The sequence below is a fragment of the Zootermopsis nevadensis genome, unplaced genomic scaffold (genome assembly GCF_977971745.1).
Source record: "Zootermopsis nevadensis isolate Lab colony 2312 unplaced genomic scaffold, Znev_1.0 Znev_ptg000021l, whole genome shotgun sequence".
Lineage (NCBI taxonomy): Eukaryota > Metazoa > Arthropoda > Insecta > Blattodea > Termopsidae > Zootermopsis > Zootermopsis nevadensis.
The window spans coordinates 19,408,443-19,428,568 of record NW_028259153.1 but is presented as its reverse complement, the minus strand read 5'-3'; the positions used below and the strand labels follow the sequence as shown (position 1 = coordinate 19,428,568).

General features: G+C 35.2%; 5 protein-coding genes across 10 annotated transcripts; 3 read left to right on the top strand and 2 right to left on the bottom strand.

Annotated features, from left to right (window-relative positions):
* The first annotated feature begins 1 nt into the window (after window position 1).
* Window positions 2-1,595, top strand: Arl2 (ADP ribosylation factor-like 2). Its single transcript, XM_022061445.2, has 5 exons — window positions 2-140; window positions 225-335; window positions 554-716; window positions 854-934; window positions 1,268-1,595. Exons 1-5 carry the CDS (start codon window positions 76-78, stop codon window positions 1,400-1,402), a joined length of 555 nt encoding a protein of 184 aa, XP_021917137.1. The 5' UTR covers window positions 2-75; the 3' UTR covers window positions 1,403-1,595.
* Window positions 1,596-13,272, bottom strand: LOC110828592 (SKA complex subunit 1). Of its 4 annotated transcripts, XR_015536212.1 has the most exons (8): window positions 12,794-13,272; window positions 12,002-12,109; window positions 11,634-11,788; window positions 10,549-10,724; window positions 9,970-10,125; window positions 3,500-4,516; window positions 2,606-2,871; window positions 1,596-2,044 (listed from the first exon to the last, which is right to left on the bottom strand). XR_015536212.1 is itself a non-coding variant. In XM_022061437.2 (6 exons), exons 1-5 carry the CDS (start codon window positions 12,989-12,991, stop codon window positions 9,974-9,976), a joined length of 789 nt encoding a protein of 262 aa, XP_021917129.1. In that variant the 5' UTR covers window positions 12,992-13,272; the 3' UTR covers window positions 4,746-5,334; window positions 9,970-9,973. The 4 variants fall into 4 exon arrangements, 3 of the variants coding, with proteins under 3 accessions (XP_021917129.1, XP_021917130.1, XP_021917128.1); XM_022061437.2 differs by lacking the exons at window positions 1,596-2,044; window positions 2,606-2,871; window positions 3,500-4,516 and adding an exon at window positions 4,746-5,334; XM_022061438.2 differs by lacking the exons at window positions 1,596-2,044; window positions 2,606-2,871; window positions 3,500-4,516 and adding an exon at window positions 6,949-7,308.
* On the top strand, window positions 3,810-9,314 carry LOC110828586 (kelch-like protein 38). Its single transcript, XM_022061420.2, has 6 exons — window positions 3,810-3,968; window positions 4,936-6,085; window positions 6,646-6,754; window positions 7,214-7,335; window positions 7,984-8,190; window positions 8,961-9,314. The coding sequence occupies exons 1-6, from the start codon at window positions 3,810-3,812 to the stop codon at window positions 9,266-9,268; spliced, it is 2,055 nt and encodes a 684-aa protein (XP_021917112.2). The 3' UTR covers window positions 9,269-9,314.
* Window positions 13,273-13,346: 74 nt separating the features above from the next.
* Window positions 13,347-15,801, top strand: Naa80 (N-alpha-acetyltransferase 80). Its single transcript, XM_022061443.2, has 4 exons — window positions 13,347-13,598; window positions 13,954-14,084; window positions 14,291-14,366; window positions 15,227-15,801. The coding sequence occupies exons 1-4, from the start codon at window positions 13,495-13,497 to the stop codon at window positions 15,543-15,545; spliced, it is 630 nt and encodes a 209-aa protein (XP_021917135.1). The 5' UTR covers window positions 13,347-13,494; the 3' UTR covers window positions 15,546-15,801.
* A 180-nt stretch (window positions 15,802-15,981) lies between these two features.
* Window positions 15,982-19,785, bottom strand: LOC110828593 (flavin reductase (NADPH)). Of its 3 annotated transcripts, none has more exons than XM_022061440.2 (6): window positions 19,532-19,785; window positions 18,793-18,957; window positions 18,224-18,313; window positions 18,000-18,131; window positions 17,371-17,529; window positions 15,982-16,962 (listed from the first exon to the last, which is right to left on the bottom strand). In XM_022061440.2, exons 1-5 carry the CDS (start codon window positions 19,656-19,658, stop codon window positions 17,378-17,380), a joined length of 666 nt encoding a protein of 221 aa, XP_021917132.2. In that variant the 5' UTR covers window positions 19,659-19,785; the 3' UTR covers window positions 15,982-16,962; window positions 17,371-17,377. The 3 variants fall into 3 exon arrangements, with proteins under 3 accessions (XP_021917132.2, XP_021917133.2, XP_021917134.2); XM_022061441.2 differs by having other exon boundaries at window positions 19,434-19,774; XM_022061442.2 differs by lacking the exon at window positions 19,532-19,785 and adding an exon at window positions 19,073-19,369.
* Between the last annotated feature and the right edge of the window lie 341 nt (window positions 19,786-20,126).

The following is a 20,126-nucleotide window of genomic DNA, read 5'->3' as shown; positions in this document are numbered from 1 at the left end:
TTAAGAAACCAAAGCTGTTGCGAAATTCGTGTATTGTGCGTATAAATCATAGAACAGTGTACATTTGACAATAATATGGGTTTTTTGACTGTTCTGAAGAAAATGAAAATTAAAGAAAAAGAAATCAGAATACTGATGTTGTATCCTTTTTCATTTCAATGCTGTAATGTGACATTAAACATATTGTAAAAATATTTTGAAAGTTCCTTAACTAAAAATGCCAGGGGTTTGGACAACGCTGGAAAAACCACTATTTTGAAGAAATTCAATGGAGAAGAAACTGATACAATTTCACCAACTTTAGGGTTTAATATTAAAACCCTTGAACACAGAGGGTATTATATTTTATGTCAATAGTGAAAATACCTTTTGTTAAATTATGGCAAGAAGGGACATACCACTATGCATGACACTTATCTCACCCTTGATGTGTGTGATAGGTCTGAGCACTTGGCATGTTGTAACATTAATATCTGACCCTTGACTGAATTTGGAATACTGAAGCTCATCATTGTTTGTGGAGTACATGACAGTTAATGTAATCTCTTTTCAGATACAAATTAAATGTCTGGGATGTTGGAGGCCAAAAGTCGCTTCGCTCTTATTGGAAAAACTACTTTGAAAGTACAGATGGACTGATCTGGGTAGTTGATAGTGCTGACAAGAGAAGACTGGATGATTGTAGAAAAGAATTGCATGCTCTTCTCAAAGAAGAGGTAAGTGTTTAAACAAATTATGCAATTGAATATGATTATTTTACAGGAGCAGTAACAAGCCTCTCAATACATTTGTGTTTGAAATATTGTCCTGCAGCTGCACACTTCCAGCAGTTTTTTTGCTTTGTTTTTTTCAGAGATTGGCTGGAGCAACATTATTGGTCTTTTCTAATAAGCAAGATTTGCCAGGAGCATTACTTGCAGAAGAAATCAGAGATGTAAGTTAATTACCAAGAGGAACCTGCATAATTCTTTGGTTTTTAATGAAAGCATTATCAGAGGTTCTAAGTTAAATTTGCAGCATATAACCTCAAAGTTTCACATCAGTGTCATGCTTGTTCTTGTGTCTGAAATAAAGTATTAACAATAAGTGTTTCTTGATATAAAATATATTACTGTGATATACCACATGTTCTAGAGAATGTAGTTAGCAGTGGAATATTTTTATTCAAGAAAAGAAACTACCAGTTATTTGTTAAATATTCTGATTTTCCCATTTTTATTTCATTCTCTGGTGGTGGTCCTGAAGCAAATCATGTTTTATTTCTTAGGTACTGGAACTGGAATCAATCAAGACTCATCACTGGCAGATTGTATGGTGCAGTGCCATAACAGGACAAAATCTGCTTGAAGGAATTGACTGGCTTATTGATGACATAGCTGCTCGAATTTTCACATTGGATTAGTAATATTTTTGGAGACCAGTTTGAAATTCTTGTGTTATTATCCATTTAACTGTCAGTTACAGTTTTCTGTCACTAATATGTTTACTTTCATAAATATGACTAATTTATTGTTCTTATTCACTGATGGAAAGTGTTTAATAAATTAAAATGAATGGGTTATGTGGACTTTCAGTCCTCAAAAAAATGTTCTAAATTGATTTGCTTATTTATTAAACCTTGTACTGCCAACATTTATTAACATCAAGAACACTAATGTAACTGTAGACTTGTATTCAGGAAGTACCCAGTGCACCATGTGCATTCACACAATAATTCTGCAAAAATAACAACACTCCTGCAGCATGATGTGAGGGACTTTTGGCTAAGTATGTACTAGTATATGTTACAAAAAAGAGCATGCTGTTCCTCTATTTGAGGTACAACAATCCCATGCCAATCATGAGGACAATGTTCCAGGAAAACACTTTGGTTGATAAGACTTCTAAAAAATGTGATGTTCTCTTCACTCATCCAATAACACAAAGTCTTGATAGAGAAATCCAACATCTGAAGATGACCTTCACACAGTATGGTTACAGTATAGCAGACATCAACCAGTCCTTCAACCATAGAGGTAACGTCCAAAGCAGGATAAGTTGGCTTCTGGCAAGGTTCAACATAAGAACTATGACATTCCACCAAAAGAATGTAAAATTCTAAAGACTAGTCACAGATGACATGGGCCATAAAGTCCCACACATGTACTGTCCAGGTTAACCAACATGGATATGATGACTGACTGCCTAATTCCAATTACTGTTTCCTACTGGTCAGATCTCATGCAAGGACAGTGTGCCAAGACAGTTAACTGTGGGTGTAAATACAATGGGCAGTCATATCATTCATTTCAACCCCTAATGATAAAGGCAGAGACAGTTTCTGAAACCTGAGAAGACTTCATTGCATTCAGACACCATGACAGGTTTCCAAAACTACAGAGTTTGAGGACTGTTGAAAAAGATATGATAATGTATCTCATCTGAAAAACAAGACTGTTTAATCAAGAAACCAGTTTATAGACTAAAGCAGTGCATGGAACATGTTCTAATACGTCCTTTCAGTCAGTTCTATAGAGGATGTACATGCATATAATAAGATGTGTGCAGTGTGCGTAATTTATGTTTTCACTGTGGGCTACTGATGGGCTTGATTTTTGGTACTCACAATTGTCATGCTGAGAGGGGATCCTCTGCCTCTTCTATCCTGAGGGTTCAAGTCTCCTTCCTGTAATCTGCAAGTTTGGGGGTTAATTCCACGTATACGGTAATGTGGTATCTTCAGCATGCCTGTCCACACAGAGTGTAGGTAAACTTGTATCCCAGGATGTGATACCATTTAATAACAAAGTTCTTGTGGTGAAAACCATGCACTGACAAATGGGTTAAAACATGTCTTAGCCGGCAGTTTCCCTCGTCCACTCACGGTCTATTCTGAAATAACCAGGCGTAAAATGTGCCACTTGTCACGAACTTTTCCAACGAAAAATTTAGTTATTTTACCAATGAGTTATTATAGAGTTCACAATATTGGAAACAGATACCTAAAACACATTTTCTGCTTGTAGAAACTAATCTTGGGAAACACGGTACATACACTAAGCGGAACGAAGAATGAAGCACGGATTACTAGCACGCTATTTCATACATGTTTATTGCGTACGAAAACTGCCTCACTTCTCGCTTTCCAACAGCACAGTTTAACTATCAGCGAGCAAGGAAGAATTAGCGGATTACCGTGATAACATAGATAAGGACAGACACGTCCCTTCTACCACTTCGAATTTCATACACTTTCATTTCATTGGATCGTTTTCAGCCTGCCATCATCAGTGAGAGATACAGATAAAAATAATCTTTGCTTGTTTGCTAGGTTGGTTCACAAATAATTCGGAAAAAGGCAGATTATAGCAATAAAAATGATTGTACAAATGCCTGACAGCTGTCTTTAGCAGATGCAGTCAGTAATTGGGCACATAATTTATTAACTCTGGAAATTGGAGGGGAAAAATACCAGAGCACATGGAGCAACAATCCTGAAGACAGCCAATTTCAGACTCACCGCTATGAAAACCTGAAGTCCTACTTATTAACTTTGTTCTTCCAGTATCGCATGTAGATTACACTTCAAATTGCAATGTGACAATACTTATTTGACAGATAACATGAAATTAAAAGGCCATAACATTACAGAATCCCTCAGTGAACTTATGTAAATAAAAGTAGTTCTTGTGAATCGTGGCAAGATGTCCCCAAGTATGCTGTCAACTTGCAGAGTTACAAGGTTATGTTGTTCGTCGAGAGATGATTGCGTGGTCTATGTTTAAGGGAAAAGAATGAGTTTATGCTATGTTTTATAACGTACCACCGACATGGCACAGAAAATAACAGGATCTTACGATGTTATACTGAAAGTTGGTGATTCCACTTTTCCTTGTCGTCGAAGACTACTGGCAGAATATAGCCCGTATTTTCAGGCTATGTTCGGAAACAATTTCATTGAAAGGGAGAAAACTACTATCGAAATAAAGGCTTGTAGATTTTGTAGTTTCTATATTTTTTTGAGATGTTTAAGATGAGCAATCAGTGCACTAAAGTTGTCATGGAACTGTATATGCATTTGGTTAATTCATACATATCCCTTAAAATAATGTCTTAAATACAAACTTTAACCAAGCTGTTGTAGAACTCATATTCATTTAACACTTGAAAACAGCGACTTTTCTTTTTTGATTTGATTTGAGGGTTTCACAGCAGTGAGAGAAAATGGCAGTGTTCTGGGTAGTCTGGTGGAAGTTTACTTACTGATGTTGCAGAGGCACTTACTGCCTCCATCATCAGGGCCCCAGACTATATTGCATAACAACCCAGAAGACAGCCATCTCCAGCTTTTTTTGTATTGTATTGTTAAATCCGAGTCAAAACCTGACCTGACCTAACCCAAATTAACTAGAATGAAGCAGCAAGGTCCCCAACTTCATAAATTATGAAAAGTCAGATTTCAAACTACTCAGTGATCATAGTATCTTGCCACAATAAAACTCAATCCTCATCTTATTTCCAATGTCACCGACATTCACTGCAAACAGAAACAAGAGAAGCACTGTGGAACATCAAACAAGTAAAACATGTTACCAGTTTGTAAACAATTTTTATGATAGGCACAGGTAGAGGATGACTATGTACACAAAGCATTCATTATGCCTCATGGCTCCAAATTGAAATCTCAGGACCTTGCAGAAGAGGAATTCTCAATTCCTGAGCACAAGGTCAAGAAATAGGCATGGAAAAATTTAATATACCCCAAGTCATTCAAAATTAAACCTTGTTATTCATGTACCATTACATTTAATGTTGAGTATGAACCTGCAAAATACAATTTAACATAATTCAAAAAAAAATTGTTTTATTTAAATTTAGTCCAGCAGTCTTATTATACAGTTCTTTTGCAAAAATGGTTACAGGTCTTTACAATTATGTTAAGTGTATGTCTTGCAGGGTGTGGATGCTGAAGCAATGGCAGTTCTACTTCAGTCAGTTAACAGAAAGAAGGTAGATATCTTGAAATCAAATGATATACTGTCAGTTCTTCAAGCTTCAAGTATGCTTCAATTTGAATCCATTCAGAAAATATGTGTTGAGATGATTGTTCACCAGTGGCTTACTATATTAACTTGCCTCCAAACAATGGTAACTGCTGAAGAACTAGATCTAATTACACTGTATCACAAGGCTCAAGCATTGGCACTGTGGGAGTTTTCACATGTAAGAGAAACTGATGCTTTCCTTGAACTCCCAGTTGGCTACTTACAGAAATATCTTGGAAATGATGGACTGAACACTACAGAAGGAGAATTTGAAGTGTTTGAAGCAGGGCTTTGTTGGTTACAAGACAAACTGGAAGAAAGAAAAGAATGTGTTCTCAGGATTTTAGATTGTATTCGGTTTGCTGATATTCCATTGTCAGATATTAAAACAATGCTTCTGTACCCCATTATTAGTGAGAACACAGACTATGTACAGATTTTACAATGTATCATATGTATCAAGGAAGGAAAAAATCCAGAAGAAATGTTCTGTATTGCTGAATCTGAAGCTCAAACTTCAAGAGATTCTCTTGATGCAGATGGAAAGATATTACTTGATAAAGAAGAGGATTCAATGTCAAAGCAAAAGAAAGCCGAACAGTGCAAGTGTTCATCCAAGAAACCTAAAGTTCAGTTGTATGACGAAAGAGTTAAAGTCCTCAACAACTGTTGCTTTTGTCGTATTTCCGTAGAGGAAGCCATAACTCCTGTCTGCGACAGTGAATTAGCAGTAGAAACAAGTATTGCGATGGACGATATCCATGATAAGGATCATGTTCAATTCAGTACTGGAACAATTGCAATTGCAAGACGATTACTTTCAACACCATCACGAGCATTACCACTGTTTCCATGCATAGTTGGCCATAAAAGGGATCGAACAGGCTTCCGACAAAGAGATTCAAATGATGAAATTGGATGTGAGAAAGTTACAGTCGATGGTAAACCATACCTCATATATTTCCAAGAAGGAACAACACAGCACCTTGTACCGTTTCTTCATTTGTCAAAAGCCAATGAGGGACCTCTTGAACCAACAGGTTATAAGGTTATTTTCAAAGGTAATTCCCTGTATAAAAACTAATAAAGTCAGTAAAGGGGAAGGATTCTATAGTAAAGGGCTTCATTATTTACCCTCCTTGCATGTAGTAAGATAACATTAACTTATGCAAAACAAATTATAGCTTAGACACTACTCCAAAATCTACCCTGAAGTTAGTACAGAAAAGTGCCCCTGGTTGCATTATTTTGGTTAAACACTTTATATTCCTGCAGCATATATATATATTTATTTATCAAAAGGAATTAGCTTCTGCAGCACTACACTAGGGCATTCTCCCTGCACAACAATTTCATGAATACCATATTGTTCCTTAAATTTTATCAGCCATCTACATGATGCATTAATCTCACCTTTCAGCCCCCCCCCAAATCTATGCACATATGAGACCCGATCTTGAGTGTAACGCCCAACTATTTTTGTCTTTTTCATAATACGATTTTTAGAAGATTCAGCACCACCACTGCAGTACTTTAATGTTTTGTAAACATATCTCAAAAATAAGAGTTTGACTGAAGTAACAAAATTGCAATACTTCATTACTTAATACCTTTTTTACAGGACAAGATTTGTACATGATTGGTGGTGAATATTTGCTAGGTTATGGCAATTGGAATCAATCTATTTGGAAATATGATCTAATCAGGGAGATGTGGAACTTTGAAACAAGGTACCATATGTATTCACAGCATTAGCAGCATTATTTAGTGTGATTAACTACCTACTAAGAGAACCTACGGTTCAACCTGTTTAGATTTCTGGCACCAGAAACAAAGTACCAACAAACTGCACGTTGCAGTCTGGCAGACAAACTTCTGGGAATATGCCCAATGAGAAGACTGAGTTGAATAACAATAAGACAAATCTTAAAGAAATATATAATTGGAAGTGCATTGGAGCTATCACATGGACAGTGTAGGGTTTAATTATTATTGGTATTTTAATCATTCAGTAATACTTATTGTTGTTTGCATATACTTGAATTTCACCATACTTCTAAAGGGATTATTGGCACTTATTTTATGATACTGTTCCACATTTGATCATGATAAACACAACTTTATTGCAGTAAATCTTTACTACCCTTAGTAAAATAGGAAGTTTTCAAGTGATCTGTATGGTGTTTCAGCATAGCTACCCCACGGAGACATCACTCAGTCTGCTGCCTGGAAGATGACATATATATCATTGGCGGTTTTGGTCGACATCGTGTTATAATGGATTCTGTTGAAAAGTACAATGTTGGGACAAGTAAGTCACACCTGTGTAAAAGATATTGTTTTTTTCATATACTTCACCATATAAGTACTACTTGGACAAAAAGTTTTTTTTAAGTGATGCTACTACTAAGCAATGGATAGTAGACTCAGTGGACCCTACAGCCATTCTGGAGAGTGTTGAAAGCAAACATTCTAGCACCCCTGTCACAAATCGAATCCTTGTTACCTGTTCACATTCAACAATTTTATTGCAATTACAAACTCCTCAAAATTTATTAAAATATGAATATAAATGTCCTTAAATAGATCAACATTTCAAGTGCAATTACTACTGTATGACCAAAGTCAGTTAACAAATGGATTAATGGTATACTGTTTAAAATAAAACTGTCCTTGTGCCTATGGAGGGCACCATGCAAGTGTACAGAGGACATGGAGATAGAGCTCCACATATTCTAGATCTTAGCATTAGATGGAGGTGTGATGAGGTTATTGCTCCATTCACTTTACTCCTCATACCAAAGGATAGGAGGCCAGGTGGTCCTGCACTGCTGTCAGGAATTGAACCCCGGCCATCCAGCCCATGGCCAGAAACTGAAATAGTTAAATGATTATAAATGTTAATGTACCAGTGAAAGTAGTGTCCCATTGTAATGGCCTGACACTTCATTATGTTTAGAATGCTGGAGTCGTTGTGCCTCGTTGCCCCATAACTTATACTCTGCAGCGTGCTGTGCATACAAAGGCCAGATATTTGTATTCGGACCTCAAGTATACTTCTACGACCCAAGTTCTGATAAGTGGTTCATCATGCCAGAAGCGGCACTTCCACCAGGCATAGCTTTTAACTGTGCTATGCCACATGGTGAATGGATATACCTCACTGGTATGTGTTATATCATATTTAACTTTTCATTATCACTGGTGATTGTGCATGATGTAAGTTTTGATCCTTACCTACCCCTCCACATTTCCAAATCTGCCACTACTGTCCATGTTATCTTTCCTTTCCCTTTGTTCGTCAACTGCCATTTTACATCTCGGTTCCAGTATTTTTATTTATTTATGGTTTACTTAATAACAGTCAGTAGCTCAGACTGTAAAGTGTCAAATGGTATGACCAGCCATGATTGATGAATTGGAGAAAATATAGATAGAAACAGTAGTGGCCTAATTTAAGATGACATCCCATCTGGAGAGGCTGAAGAATACCACAAAAAACTTCAGTCAAGATAGCTGGTCACCAGGGAGAGATTTAAATCTAGGGCCTCCTGAATATGAAGCAGGAAGTCAAATCATGTGGCCCTCAAATGTAAAAGTTCCACCCAAATGCCCTCATCTGTAGGTAGAGATCACAAGTTTTTGGCTTTTCCACTTAATTTGAATTCCACTGTCATTTTGTACACCTAAATTCTAACATTCCAACCAACAGAAAAGCGGCACATCAAGTAGAAGGGCAGTGAACTATTATAGAAGTAGAGAATGCCCAATAGAAACTCTGAAACTACAGGCCTTGGAAGCCAATAATAAATAACAAATTGCTCCTAAGAAATGAACTTTTTATCAGCGAAACAGCAATGATGTTAGATACAAGAAACTCTGGATGCTTCTTCTTTTTGATCACCTATCACTAACAAGAATTTATGCTCCTTTCAGGCACGTACTTCAGGGAACTTGTTCGATTTTCTCCACAGTTCAGTGTTACTGACGTCGATGGCCGGAATTCAAGGTTTGAGACTCTTGGCTACTTTTGCCACAACACATCCAACACTTGTCTTGTGCACAATGTCATTTACTCATTCTCCACTGATGAAGATGGCAATATGTATGTAGAAGCTTACTCAATCACTGAAGGAATGTTCAGTGTGTTATGGAATGGTCATTCAAATACAGAAGATAGTAATGGTGTATCTGACTTTAGTCCAAAACATAGTATTGGTTGTTTCCCCTTAATAAAATATTAAATGAATTTACTGGAATTGGGAGAGAGAAAAAAAAAAAAAAGTGAAACTGAAGCAAATATTATATACAGCAGATGATATATTTTATGACTTATATTCTTTGACATTTAATATGTAAATAAGATTCAGCATTGTGTAACTGATGGTCGACTATCAGGGAATATTTTCTTAATGTATGGTAATATACCCAATCATAAATGTCTAGTCTTTAGTGGTATGTAATATATATATATATATATATAGATAAGCTGCTACATATGTAGTGCATTAAACTTTTCAGAACCAAAGAAATTTAAGATAATTTCTTCTTCGGCTGCTTTTACATTAGATGTTTTTCTCTCTCGGTATTTCCATCTGATTGCTAGTTTTTATGGTTGCAAAACATTATATGTGCACTGCTGTTTAATTAATTTATGATCATATTTGATACCTAATGATCTAACTGACTTACAGGAAGATTTAAGTGGCATTACATTCCCAAATGTATGGAGATAATAAAGAAGTTTTAGTAATTATAAAGAATGTTATGTTCACACAAGACATAATGCTATTTTTGACCTGCTGTTTTTGTTCTGATTATTGCAAAGGAGGTGAATAGATGGAATAATATTAATAATAAGTTGATCATATGTGGGGAAAATAAGAAAATTCACCCCATTCAACACTATAAGCTATCATACTATCAATGAGATGAGTCACGTTACCTGTTCAGTTAGAAACAGCAAAACGAACTACTCCAGGAGTACGTATTTCTCGCATGCGTCGAGTGTTCCGCAGAATGTTCAGCAAGTTGTATGATGCTTTAACCATTTTTATGTTGCCAAGTGTCTTGAGGTCGTCCATAACACAAAAATAAATTCCTGCAATCAGACAGGATAAAGTGAAATATTAGTAATTAGGAATCACAGGGATAAGGTGTAAGGAAAACACAGCCCACTAAGCAAAATTTGTTTAGAACATATACCATTATGTCCGTTACATATTGAGTAAGCAACTCAAATTTGGCCCAGATTAGTTTTTATCACAGTCATGGCAATAAAATCTTATGTTTAATAACTTTTCTGTGTAAAAATCTTTTCTCTTTTAACTGTGTTCATTTTTATGAAGAGGTTACCTAAACTTGGGCTTATATGGTACCTGAACCTACTTCCAAATTATTTTGTCTTCAGTTTCCTTTTACTCTTTTTCAGATGAGGACCAACTTAAGCCTCATTCCAGATGTAGACACAGTCTTACTCCGTATAATTATGCAATACCTTGTATGACACTACATAGTGGGTTACCTTTTTCTATTGTTTCTCTGGTTTCCTGTTTCTTGAATGTATCATATTCGATCAACTTCTTTCCCTTGAGGGTATTTCTAGGACAACTGAAAAGCTGATATTTCTTCTCCATTGCCATGTTGAAGGAATCAATAAAATTGTTCACCATCTCGTAAGTCAATCTGCCTTTCATGTATCTGCATGAAGAGATTATTACAGTTTATTGATCAAATTAATTAACAATTAACTGATATGATAATAAATTCTGGGAAGATCAATGACATCTTACTTTCCTAAACATACTCTAAGTATACTTTGTGTGTAATAGAAGATACAAATTGATTAATATGATATCCATCAGTATCAAATACAAAAACTGACGGAGCATTCCATAAAACTTAATTTAATTAAAATTAAGTTACAATACTGTACTTGTTCCAACAATTTCAATTAGCCATTTTCAGGAGTTTCACTTGGGTCAAGCTATTAAAAAGTTGTGATATAATACTGTGATACATTTAAACTGATTATGATCTGTTATAATCATCAGTGTGGTTTAGTTATATCTGTTAAGCTAACAATGTTTGATTATGTTTCTGTATGCCTTTGTACTTCCATATGTAGATGAATTCCACGTTTATTCTGTTTCATTTCAAAAATATAACATAATGAATATGTATAAATTTTCTTTTCATTTAACCATTTATTTTATATCAGTAGCAGTATGTTATGTTTAGTTTCCTATCATGTCATATAAGATGAAAATAAATGCCAGAATTTCAACACTAATTACTTATTGCTTTAGGCATAGCATAATCTCACAATGGAATGTTTAGTCAAACAGGCATAAAGAATATTTTTTGAGAAGTTTGGAGAGAGACAACATACAATAAAAGACATTCAAGTACATAGTTAAATACTGAAAATTGCATAATGCATACCATAATGTATAACATGAAGATGGTTTTTCTTTCTGAAACATGTAATTACTGGCTTGAAATTTTCAGGCAACACACACAACCACCAAAGTGCCTTTAACAATATGTCTTTTCCTCATGAATTATAATTATGCCAGGCAAAGCACAGCTGACCTATATTAAACTTACTTTGGTATCTTATCAAATTCTTCAAGTTTCAAATACATGATGTATGGACGAGGTGACTGCACTGTATGTTTATTTGAAGATGCACAATAATATGGTGACATTCCAGTCCAAGGTCCTTGACAGGGGGAAAGGTACTCCATATTCCTTTCTGACACCTATGTACACAGACAGATGACAAACCTATGTTCCATCACTTGTAACTCAGATTTTTCCTACTTGACTCATCTTTAACCACAGATAAGAATAAAATGTATACTTTCAGGCGTTGTGTGACAAATCAAAATTAACTTACCAACAGTTAACTGAAAATTACTTGTTATAATTTTCATAACATGACATCACCTTTTTGGATTTCATAGTGTTCTTACCTTTTCTGTGCCAACTGCATCTTCAACACTGTAGACATACCTTCCTGGTAAATTACTTTCGATATGTTCTGTTACCTTTCCAATATGGTGTACAGTAGCAAGAAGTTCCTGGAATCACAAACATAGATCTTTAGTGGTATTAATAGACTTCAAAGATTCTTAGGCTATTTAACAATGTTGTTTTAGCTGCAGGGGTTATATATCATTTGAAATGTGAAGATAATCATAAACTCTAAGAAGATTTGGAAGGAGGTGGTCATGGCCTATCTCAGATTCTATCTTGATACTGGGCTGCAGAGTAAATACAACCATGAAAAACCAGTGCATCATCTGGCTAAGATTTGAAACAGGTAATACCTGAATACAAGTCTATACCAGCCTGCTTTCAGCATCAACAAAGGAAATGAATTCAAACACCATTTTCAGAACACCCATATCAGTGCACACTTCATGTTGTCAATGTGAGGATCCAATACAAACTCAACCAACAGCAATACCAGAAATCTACCAGTTACAACACCTTGTAGTCTGCAGAAGAAGAAGTGGCATTTGTACCCTACAGATGGAGACAACCAGTTTCTATGAAACACTGCTCATTATCTAAATAGACTATACAGCATTATACAGAAGAATACAATCCAAATTCTCACTGCTGTAAACACCTAAGTGGTAAAATTACAGTCACTATAAGCACTCATATACAGAAAGTAATGAAAAATACTGACAGTATTACTGAACTTAACTACATTTATGGCCCATCTACTACTTTAATGTTACAAACTGCCACTATACCTTGCACGTCTCTATTTGGGCCTTCTGCTCATCTACAAGAATCTTCAGGGTCTGAAGCCCTTCCTTCATTTCCTCTACTTGTACCATAGCTTTATAACATAATGAAGTTCCGTTAGCATCTGAACCTTCCAGGATTTCTGCAGCCACCTTCAAGAGGTCAACTTCTTTTACAAAGCGATTTAAATCTAAACAATTCATCGCACCCTTCAAACAATGTGTACTTCTTTATTCTACGTCAATGCACTATATCAGTGTTTTCCTCTAATAGATTTTAATGATAGAATTTCGTGCTACGAACTTGACGTATTCTCCCGCCAACGAGCAGGTACAAGCAACGGAACAAATAGAATGAGGTGAGAAATATTGGACGAATTTTAATAGACAGAAGCAAGGTAAAAACCGTGGCTGAATGGACACAAAGTATGACAGTTTAAATGAAAATTGCGTGTGTGAAATATATTATACGTGTGAACGATGCCAGTTAAAAAGGAATGGTCATTAAATTACTGCAGCAGGGAAATTTATTCTGGTAATCCGTGGTTAGGACCACAGAGAATACCTTATAGGGTTAGGATGGCTGTCATAACAATTACATGTATCGTAGATGTTGTAGAAAGAATTTCATTGCGTAATTTTAAAATGTTTAAGCAGTATAGAAGGAAATTTTGGGCCCTTTTATGACGTGAACACGTAATTTCAATATGTCTGAACTAATGGACGTTCTTGAAATTCACCATTATCCTCAGTTCATGGACAAATGTTGCGATTTAATAAACATGGAATGGCCCAGGAGTAAAACTATAAGGTACTGTTTATAGCTTATTTTAACAATACTGTCAGTAGCTCAAGGTATATAGCTTCGATGTAAGGTTTTCGTATCGTTTGATGCAATAGTTATGTGGACCGTCGATCAGTATTGATGCCCGTTTTTAATGGTGGGATAGGAATTCGTAATTTATGGATGTCATTCAGTTCAGGCTTCTGCATAATCTATGAAAGCTAAAAATGTAAATCTATTTGAGCTTATTGTTCTTCATTCAACTGTCATAAAGAGAAAAACCATTTCCACAGTTTGAATCAAAGGAGGGATTGTGTATGGACTTTGCATGGCTTTATATTCATATACTGCAATATTATATATAACTATCACTTCTTTTCAGACTGAGAACATTAAAGATGTCCTGTGACAATTTTCCAACATGCCTTGTTCTAGTTCAATCCCATGAAGTCATTGGTCACAGCAAAATAACACCAATACCTAGCCTGCCTTTGGGATGTTTCATTGAATCAGGTTTAAGTTCTGATTATCTTTCTTAATAGTTTTAGAATTTACACTTGTTTTTCAGTCAGTGAAAATTTTAATTTTCACACTTACCTGTTTGATTAGTGCTTACAATAAGTTCATAATTTTCTTTCAGCTGAACTCCATTTACAAAAATGAAAACTTCTTCACCTTTGCAACAGCACAGCTTACAATTTTTAACAATCTTCTTTCAGTTCTCATTCACCCTAAACACAGAGGAAAAGGACTTGGTAAATTCCTCATGGCCAAAACTGAAGATCATGCAAAAAGGTAAATCATTTACATGCACTCTAAACTTTAAATTGACTTTAACATATACTCACTTTTATCCGTGCATTGAAACAAATAAAAATATTACACATTCTTTGTTGATAAAATAAAACTCTTTTCATTATTATTCCTTTCACACTAAAAACAAGTTCCTACATATGCAGCTCTGACACATACAAATGATCCCAAGTGTGTCAAATGCCATATCTTCAATTACAAGACAACTTTGGTTCCAATCAGCACCATAAAATATTAATGTTTTTACCTGTTACAGTCTTAAGAATGCAGTGAAAATAGTAGTTCATTCCATGATTTTTTCCTCCTTGCTTTTGCTTAATATAATTTTCCAAAGTGTAGTTTTTATGTTAAAATATTCACATTGCCTTGGACAGTTGTCATTTGCACTCCCTTATTATCTCACATATGTGTAACATAATAAACTAGTTTAAGTTGTTATGCATTATTTACAAAATATGCACAAAATGAACTTATACAGAGCTGGCCTACTTTAAGAAGACGTTAAGAACACATGCTCTGTAAATCTAATAATTAAAGATTACAGACATTTTAGTTTATGAATGCTTTTTCTTACAAATAACAAAGAGACATTTTGACAGTGCAGGCTATATATATTGTATTTAATAGTTTGTAACTTAGAAATTACTGTTTGAATAGAACCTGATATTTTTAGATTTGCACCTAAAAAAATTGTACCCAATTCATCTTCCTGAATTTAGAAGGTAATAAATGCTAGAAGTCATATGCCAAAATGTTGGGTATTCTGTGACACAATAAGAAAAATAGTTTGCTAACCATGACATCAACCATCTAATCGTATAAACAGTGTATTTACCTTGCAGGCGAGGAATGAAAACTGTTTATCTTTCTACTAAAGATAAGCAAGGATTTTACTCCAAACTTGGCTACACAGAATGTGAACCTGTACAAATCTACGGAGGACCTGTGTTATCAAGACAAAATGTCAAGTTTGTGTCATCTAATAAAATAAACACACATAGTAATATTAACATCCCTGCCCAATCAGCTTCTGCTAGAGCATCAACTACATATATTCATAATTCAGTTACACCACCACCACCTCCTCCTCCTCCAAACCCTTCTAATTCAAACACATTAGTGACTTGTTCAGCTTCCACATACATGAAAAAATATATTTAATTATAGCTATACTTCAGCAAATGTTAAACATACAAGTAATGAGAGGTCTCACAAGTAACTGGAATGACATTTCTGCACAACTGGCAACACACGAGCGCTGCTGCATGTTGAACACATCACCGCATGATCTGGTAATTTTGTGTAAAAGAGTTGTCAGAATTCAGTTTGTTTTGTGTTGGTGCAGTGTTTTGTTTGTCTGCAACATGGCTGATGAATTGTTAGAGGAGAATAAAATTAAATTGTGAAAATGGGGTGGGGGGGGGGAGAAAGAAATTATGTTTGCAAAATGTCAAAAGGCATATAATTTGATGATGACCACACTCACTAAAGGTTAGTGGTAGTTTATTCTTACAGACTATGGGTGGTTATTTGTCACTTCTTACATACTGACATGTTTTTAATAAAACAGCATAAATGGCAGAAGAATGCACAGAAGTATGATTTTATATATGTAACAAATGTTTTATTTATTTACCTACAGCATACTTGTGTTAGCATTTCAGGTTCTCTGACCAGAATGTTCTATGCACTTCATGTTTCTCCTAAGTGTACCCCATGTTTCACCCTTCTCGATTCAATCACCGTAACAGTATTAGGTGAAGAATACAATTTGTGAAACTCCTCATTTTTTGTCTCCTTTATTTGAAGAATTCTTCTCAAACTTATTTTTGTCACTGTTTGAGACTAAACACACCAAAGAGTTAACCTTATACTTATATTCAAATTATATCTGATTGGAAAATTTCTGGTCTATCTACTGTTATAAGAGAAGTATGACAGCATTAATAATGACAACTGACCCCATCCCATCTGAAGCCATCAAACAGTTCTTTATGTATCATGTACTAATTTAAAGACCCAGCAACACAAAGTTGCTCAACGTACTACTGTAAAACAACGTAATTTTAGTTGTTAAATCTGTATATTACAACCTAATATGTTTCATACTACAGTGAGATTCTTTCTGAGTTCCCCATCAGATTGCACAACACTTATTATGAACTTCAACATACAAATGTAAACTTTATAATTAGGTGTTAGAATAATGAAGATCGTTTCCAGCACCTGGTGTAATTGGAATAAATTTTATTTTTAATGTGTTTAGGCTGGAGCTTTGTCAGTTCCAATGACAGTCCAAATCTCTATTGACCATGTAACAACAGGAACATCCAATTCTTCCACCTGACAGGGCCAACATTTAGCAGGGACACTAAAAAATAATCTCACTCTATAAAAATTACAACTAAAGTTTTAATAAAATAATGATAAAAAAAACTGAAAGAAGGCCTCATTTTACCAACCAAGCAACCCCTTTTCTGTTGAAATAGATGACCTCTGAAGAAATGTCTCAGCCTTGATTACCACGATTTTCTTAACGTTGTGTTCAACATCATTCCCTTACAAAATCCAATTTATCCTGTTAAAACAAAGACACGTCATGAATTACATAATTCATGTATTTATAAATATAACATGAAACAATGATGTTTTATCCATACGCAATGTCTCATACACTGAGTCAGTCTCTGGGAAATTTTATATATCTCAGTACTGTCATTATTACAGACAGATAAGCATCAAAACTGAATTTGCCAACAACTTTAATATGGACCTCTACATACCATATTTAATGTAAATCTGTTTATGGTTCTGGGGATAAAACGTGCTACCAGACATAAGATCTTCCCATTATTCATTCATTTTATCATTTTGTGCAACAAATGCCTAACAACTAATGTGCTTATACTACAAACTGCAGTTAACCTTGAATTATATACTTACGTAAAACTATGTCATAAAATAATTAAAGGTTCAAATTACTTACAAAAGCTTTATGCGTTAACATTAGTTGCAATGCCACACAACTGGTTGTGTTGGGCTGGGTCAGAAAGGCTGTCCAACATGAAAGCAGCAAGATCGCATTTGGCAATCGCCCTTCCTGGTGAGGAACCATGGCTCACTGTGTAGTCCCCATGTAGATTATCTGTTTACAAAAGAATCACAACTATTAATATACTGATTAATTACTTATATAATGCCTCAACAAAATGTTCCACAAATATAGGCATAGTCTTCAAAAATTAGCAGTAGCATGGAAACAAAAAATACTGGAAATATATTTCATCAGGCAGTACACATTCTTCTAGAGTACCAAAAAGGACTGGGCCTCCAGATTTCAAAATGTTAAGCAATGTCGGGATGATCAAAAGTTGGCACAATGGTAAGTACTGATGCTCTGTTAGATTGGTGCAAAAATCATGACTTCCAACAAAGCTTTAATAATTTAATATTAATTACTGGCTGAAATGTACTGTGTGATGCATATAATGCAAGTTATCACTGTTCACGGTTGTGTAACTTAAGTCTGGTTATAAATCACAATGTGACACATGCCAAGGAAGAATATGTAAATAGTTACCATATTATAAGGTCTTTGTATGTATTGGCTGTCACCTGTTATATGTGGAGGCAGAATAGCAATCCATTTCAAACCACTGGCCTTAAGATAGTCCAGCATGCGTTGGTGATCTGCATTTAAATCAGAGAATCTTGTTGGGACTTTCTCCGGTGCATAGAACAAGAATGCTGCAAGGAAAAGAAAAACCACATTCACACAAACCACTTACCAAGAATGCTGAAAATGCACATGAATCACAATACATGAGTATATTCCATACCTGATAAACAGACTGAAACACATTCTATTCCATTCTTCTTCATGGCTGCTATAATGTTTTTCATACCCTCTGATAAAACTGTGGTAGGACCTGAAAATATGGAAATATAAAATAAAGTAAATCATAAATTAAAAATAATGTGTACTTAAAACTGGAATGTTTCAGTTTCAGGGTTATCACTCCTACTTTATATTCAAAAGTTTGATTCTCTGCCTAAAGGCCAGATAAAATGACCTAGATTTTCTACGGTTTTCATCAGTCACTCCAGGCACATACAAGGTTAGTGACTGAAAATAAGCCACAACTGCTTCCTTCCTCATTCCTACTCATTCATCACATAAAATTATCTTCCCACTATAAAAAAATAAGCAAGTTACAAAATGGTCAGATTCTTTGGAACTCCTTAGGATATGGAATACAGTGGCAAGCTATTACAAACAAGATAATGAACCTTCAGTCTCAATAAATGACTGCAAATTTCTTCACTAGAGGCAACAGGATGAAAACCTCTGACAAAATGAAAGAACCAAACTATATGAAAGTCTTCACTGCAGTGAATAACGACTTACTCAGATCATTGCGGGTACCCAACGTAACTATAACAGCATCTTGTCCTTCCACAGTTTGTTGTACATCTGTGATATTTGTTACATCTCCTTGTATTATTTCAATGTTACTTCGCAGGTGTTCTGGTAGTTTAGAGGGATCCCTCAGCAAAGCTTTTATATGCAAACCTAGACAAAGAACAAATCTTTTATACCTATACGCAAAATGAGGAGAGTATGAGAGACTACATGTAGTATGCTGGTCTCAGTACAGATTTCAGTTATGAGACTTGGCCATGCTTACTTTCCTTTTCGAGACATAAGTCCACTTTCCTAACCATTATTTTAATGACACTCTATACATTTGTCAACCATAGTAACAGAATATGTCTGAGGTATTGGGTAGATCTTCAACACTGAAAGTACTGATGAAAATTATTACGTCTCTCTAAAACAAACGGGATTAAAACGCTAGTAGTTTACAGAAAACAAAGTAAACAACGAAAATATGTTCTGGGTTCGAATCCTGGTGATGGTTTCTGTAGTTCGGTAACTAAGCCAGACACAATTACGACGCTAAGCATCCTTCGAATTTCCCTGCAATAACACTATGTTAGCATATAAAAAATATGTTCCTTTTAACAACACTGGAATATCAGACGTACCTCTTTTCAAAGCTACTTCTGTGACATGCAAACCAACGCCTCCTGTAGCACCAAAAATTGCAATTCTCTTCATTATGTAATATTACGTGACTACTTACACGAGAACAACCAAACTTTTCTCAATACCGCCAAGTCAAACCCCTTCTCACCGTACCAACACCACAATGACAAAAATAAGTCATCACCACAGACTAAAATCGGCATCATATCCCACTCCTGCTCCATAAAATAAAATACCAAAACTTCTCAGCTATTACAAATACATGTGAGCAAAAGTGATGATCCTTTCTTGTGTTTTTATTTTTGCTGTAATACTGTAGTAGACTGCAAATCACTGTCATATCTATGTACTTTATATTTGTATTATAAATGTTCGATGACGTTCTGCATCCTTGGCTACGGCCTGAGGTGGGTCTATGGAATGTAAATAAATTTTATTCTATTCAAGAAACTGCAGACACTCAGATCGGCTCATTGCTTCGGAACCAATAAAAATGTGTCAAAATCTGAAAGACGTTTTTGGAGTTAATTCAGTCCTTAGTTAATCTTTTGATTGTACATCCTTCGAATGTTGGGCATTAGGTCAGTGTCACGATCATGGTATTGCGAACCATGTGAACAGTGAGTATATAACTGGCAAGGGTGGCACGAAACCGACGTACTGCCCACAGTTTATACCAACGTGCATGATTT

What these genes read in the sequence shown, in the direction of transcription:
- Arl2 (XM_022061445.2), top strand. Translation starts at nt 76, where the DNA reads ATGGGTTTTTTGACTGTTCTGAAGAAAATGAAAATTAAAGAAAAAGAA. An exon ending in GAAATCAGAATACTGATGTT is followed by an intron (nt 141 to 224) that starts GTATCCTTTTTC and finishes TAAAAATGCCAG; the next exon opens with GGGTTTGGACAACGCTGGAA. An exon ending in TTGCAGAAGAAATCAGAGAT is followed by an intron (nt 935 to 1,267) that starts GTAAGTTAATTA and finishes TTTATTTCTTAG; the next exon opens with GTACTGGAACTGGAATCAAT.
- LOC110828586 (XM_022061420.2), top strand. Translation starts at nt 3,810, where the DNA reads ATGGCACAGAAAATAACAGGATCTTACGATGTTATACTGAAAGTTGGT. An exon ending in TTATAAGGTTATTTTCAAAG is followed by an intron (nt 6,086 to 6,645) that starts GTAATTCCCTGT and finishes CCTTTTTTACAG; the next exon opens with GACAAGATTTGTACATGATT. An exon ending in ATGTGGAACTTTGAAACAAG is followed by an intron (nt 6,755 to 7,213) that starts GTACCATATGTA and finishes ATGGTGTTTCAG; the next exon opens with CATAGCTACCCCACGGAGAC.
- LOC110828592 (XM_022061437.2), bottom strand. Translation starts at nt 12,991, where the DNA reads ATGAATTGTTTAGATTTAAATCGCTTTGTAAAAGAAGTTGACCTCTTG. An exon ending in ATGCAGTTGGCACAGAAAAG is followed by an intron (nt 11,789 to 12,001) that starts GTAAGAACACTA and finishes CTGTGTACATAG; the next exon opens with GTGTCAGAAAGGAATATGGA. An exon ending in GAATTTGATAAGATACCAAA is followed by an intron (nt 10,725 to 11,633) that starts GTAAGTTTAATA and finishes CTCTTCATGCAG; the next exon opens with ATACATGAAAGGCAGATTGA.
- Naa80 (XM_022061443.2), top strand. Translation starts at nt 13,495, where the DNA reads ATGTCTGAACTAATGGACGTTCTTGAAATTCACCATTATCCTCAGTTC. An exon ending in GGGATGTTTCATTGAATCAG is followed by an intron (nt 14,085 to 14,290) that starts GTTTAAGTTCTG and finishes ATCTTCTTTCAG; the next exon opens with TTCTCATTCACCCTAAACAC. An exon ending in ACTGAAGATCATGCAAAAAG is followed by an intron (nt 14,367 to 15,226) that starts GTAAATCATTTA and finishes TTTACCTTGCAG; the next exon opens with GCGAGGAATGAAAACTGTTT.
- LOC110828593 (XM_022061440.2), bottom strand. Translation starts at nt 19,658, where the DNA reads ATGGAGCAGGAGTGGGATATGATGCCGATTTTAGTCTGTGGTGATGAC. An exon ending in AAAAGTTTGGTTGTTCTCGT is followed by an intron (nt 18,958 to 19,531) that starts GTAAGTAGTCAC and finishes TTCTTTGTCTAG; the next exon opens with GTTTGCATATAAAAGCTTTG. An exon ending in TGTTTCAGTCTGTTTATCAG is followed by an intron (nt 18,132 to 18,223) that starts GTATGGAATATA and finishes TTTTCCTTGCAG; the next exon opens with CATTCTTGTTCTATGCACCG.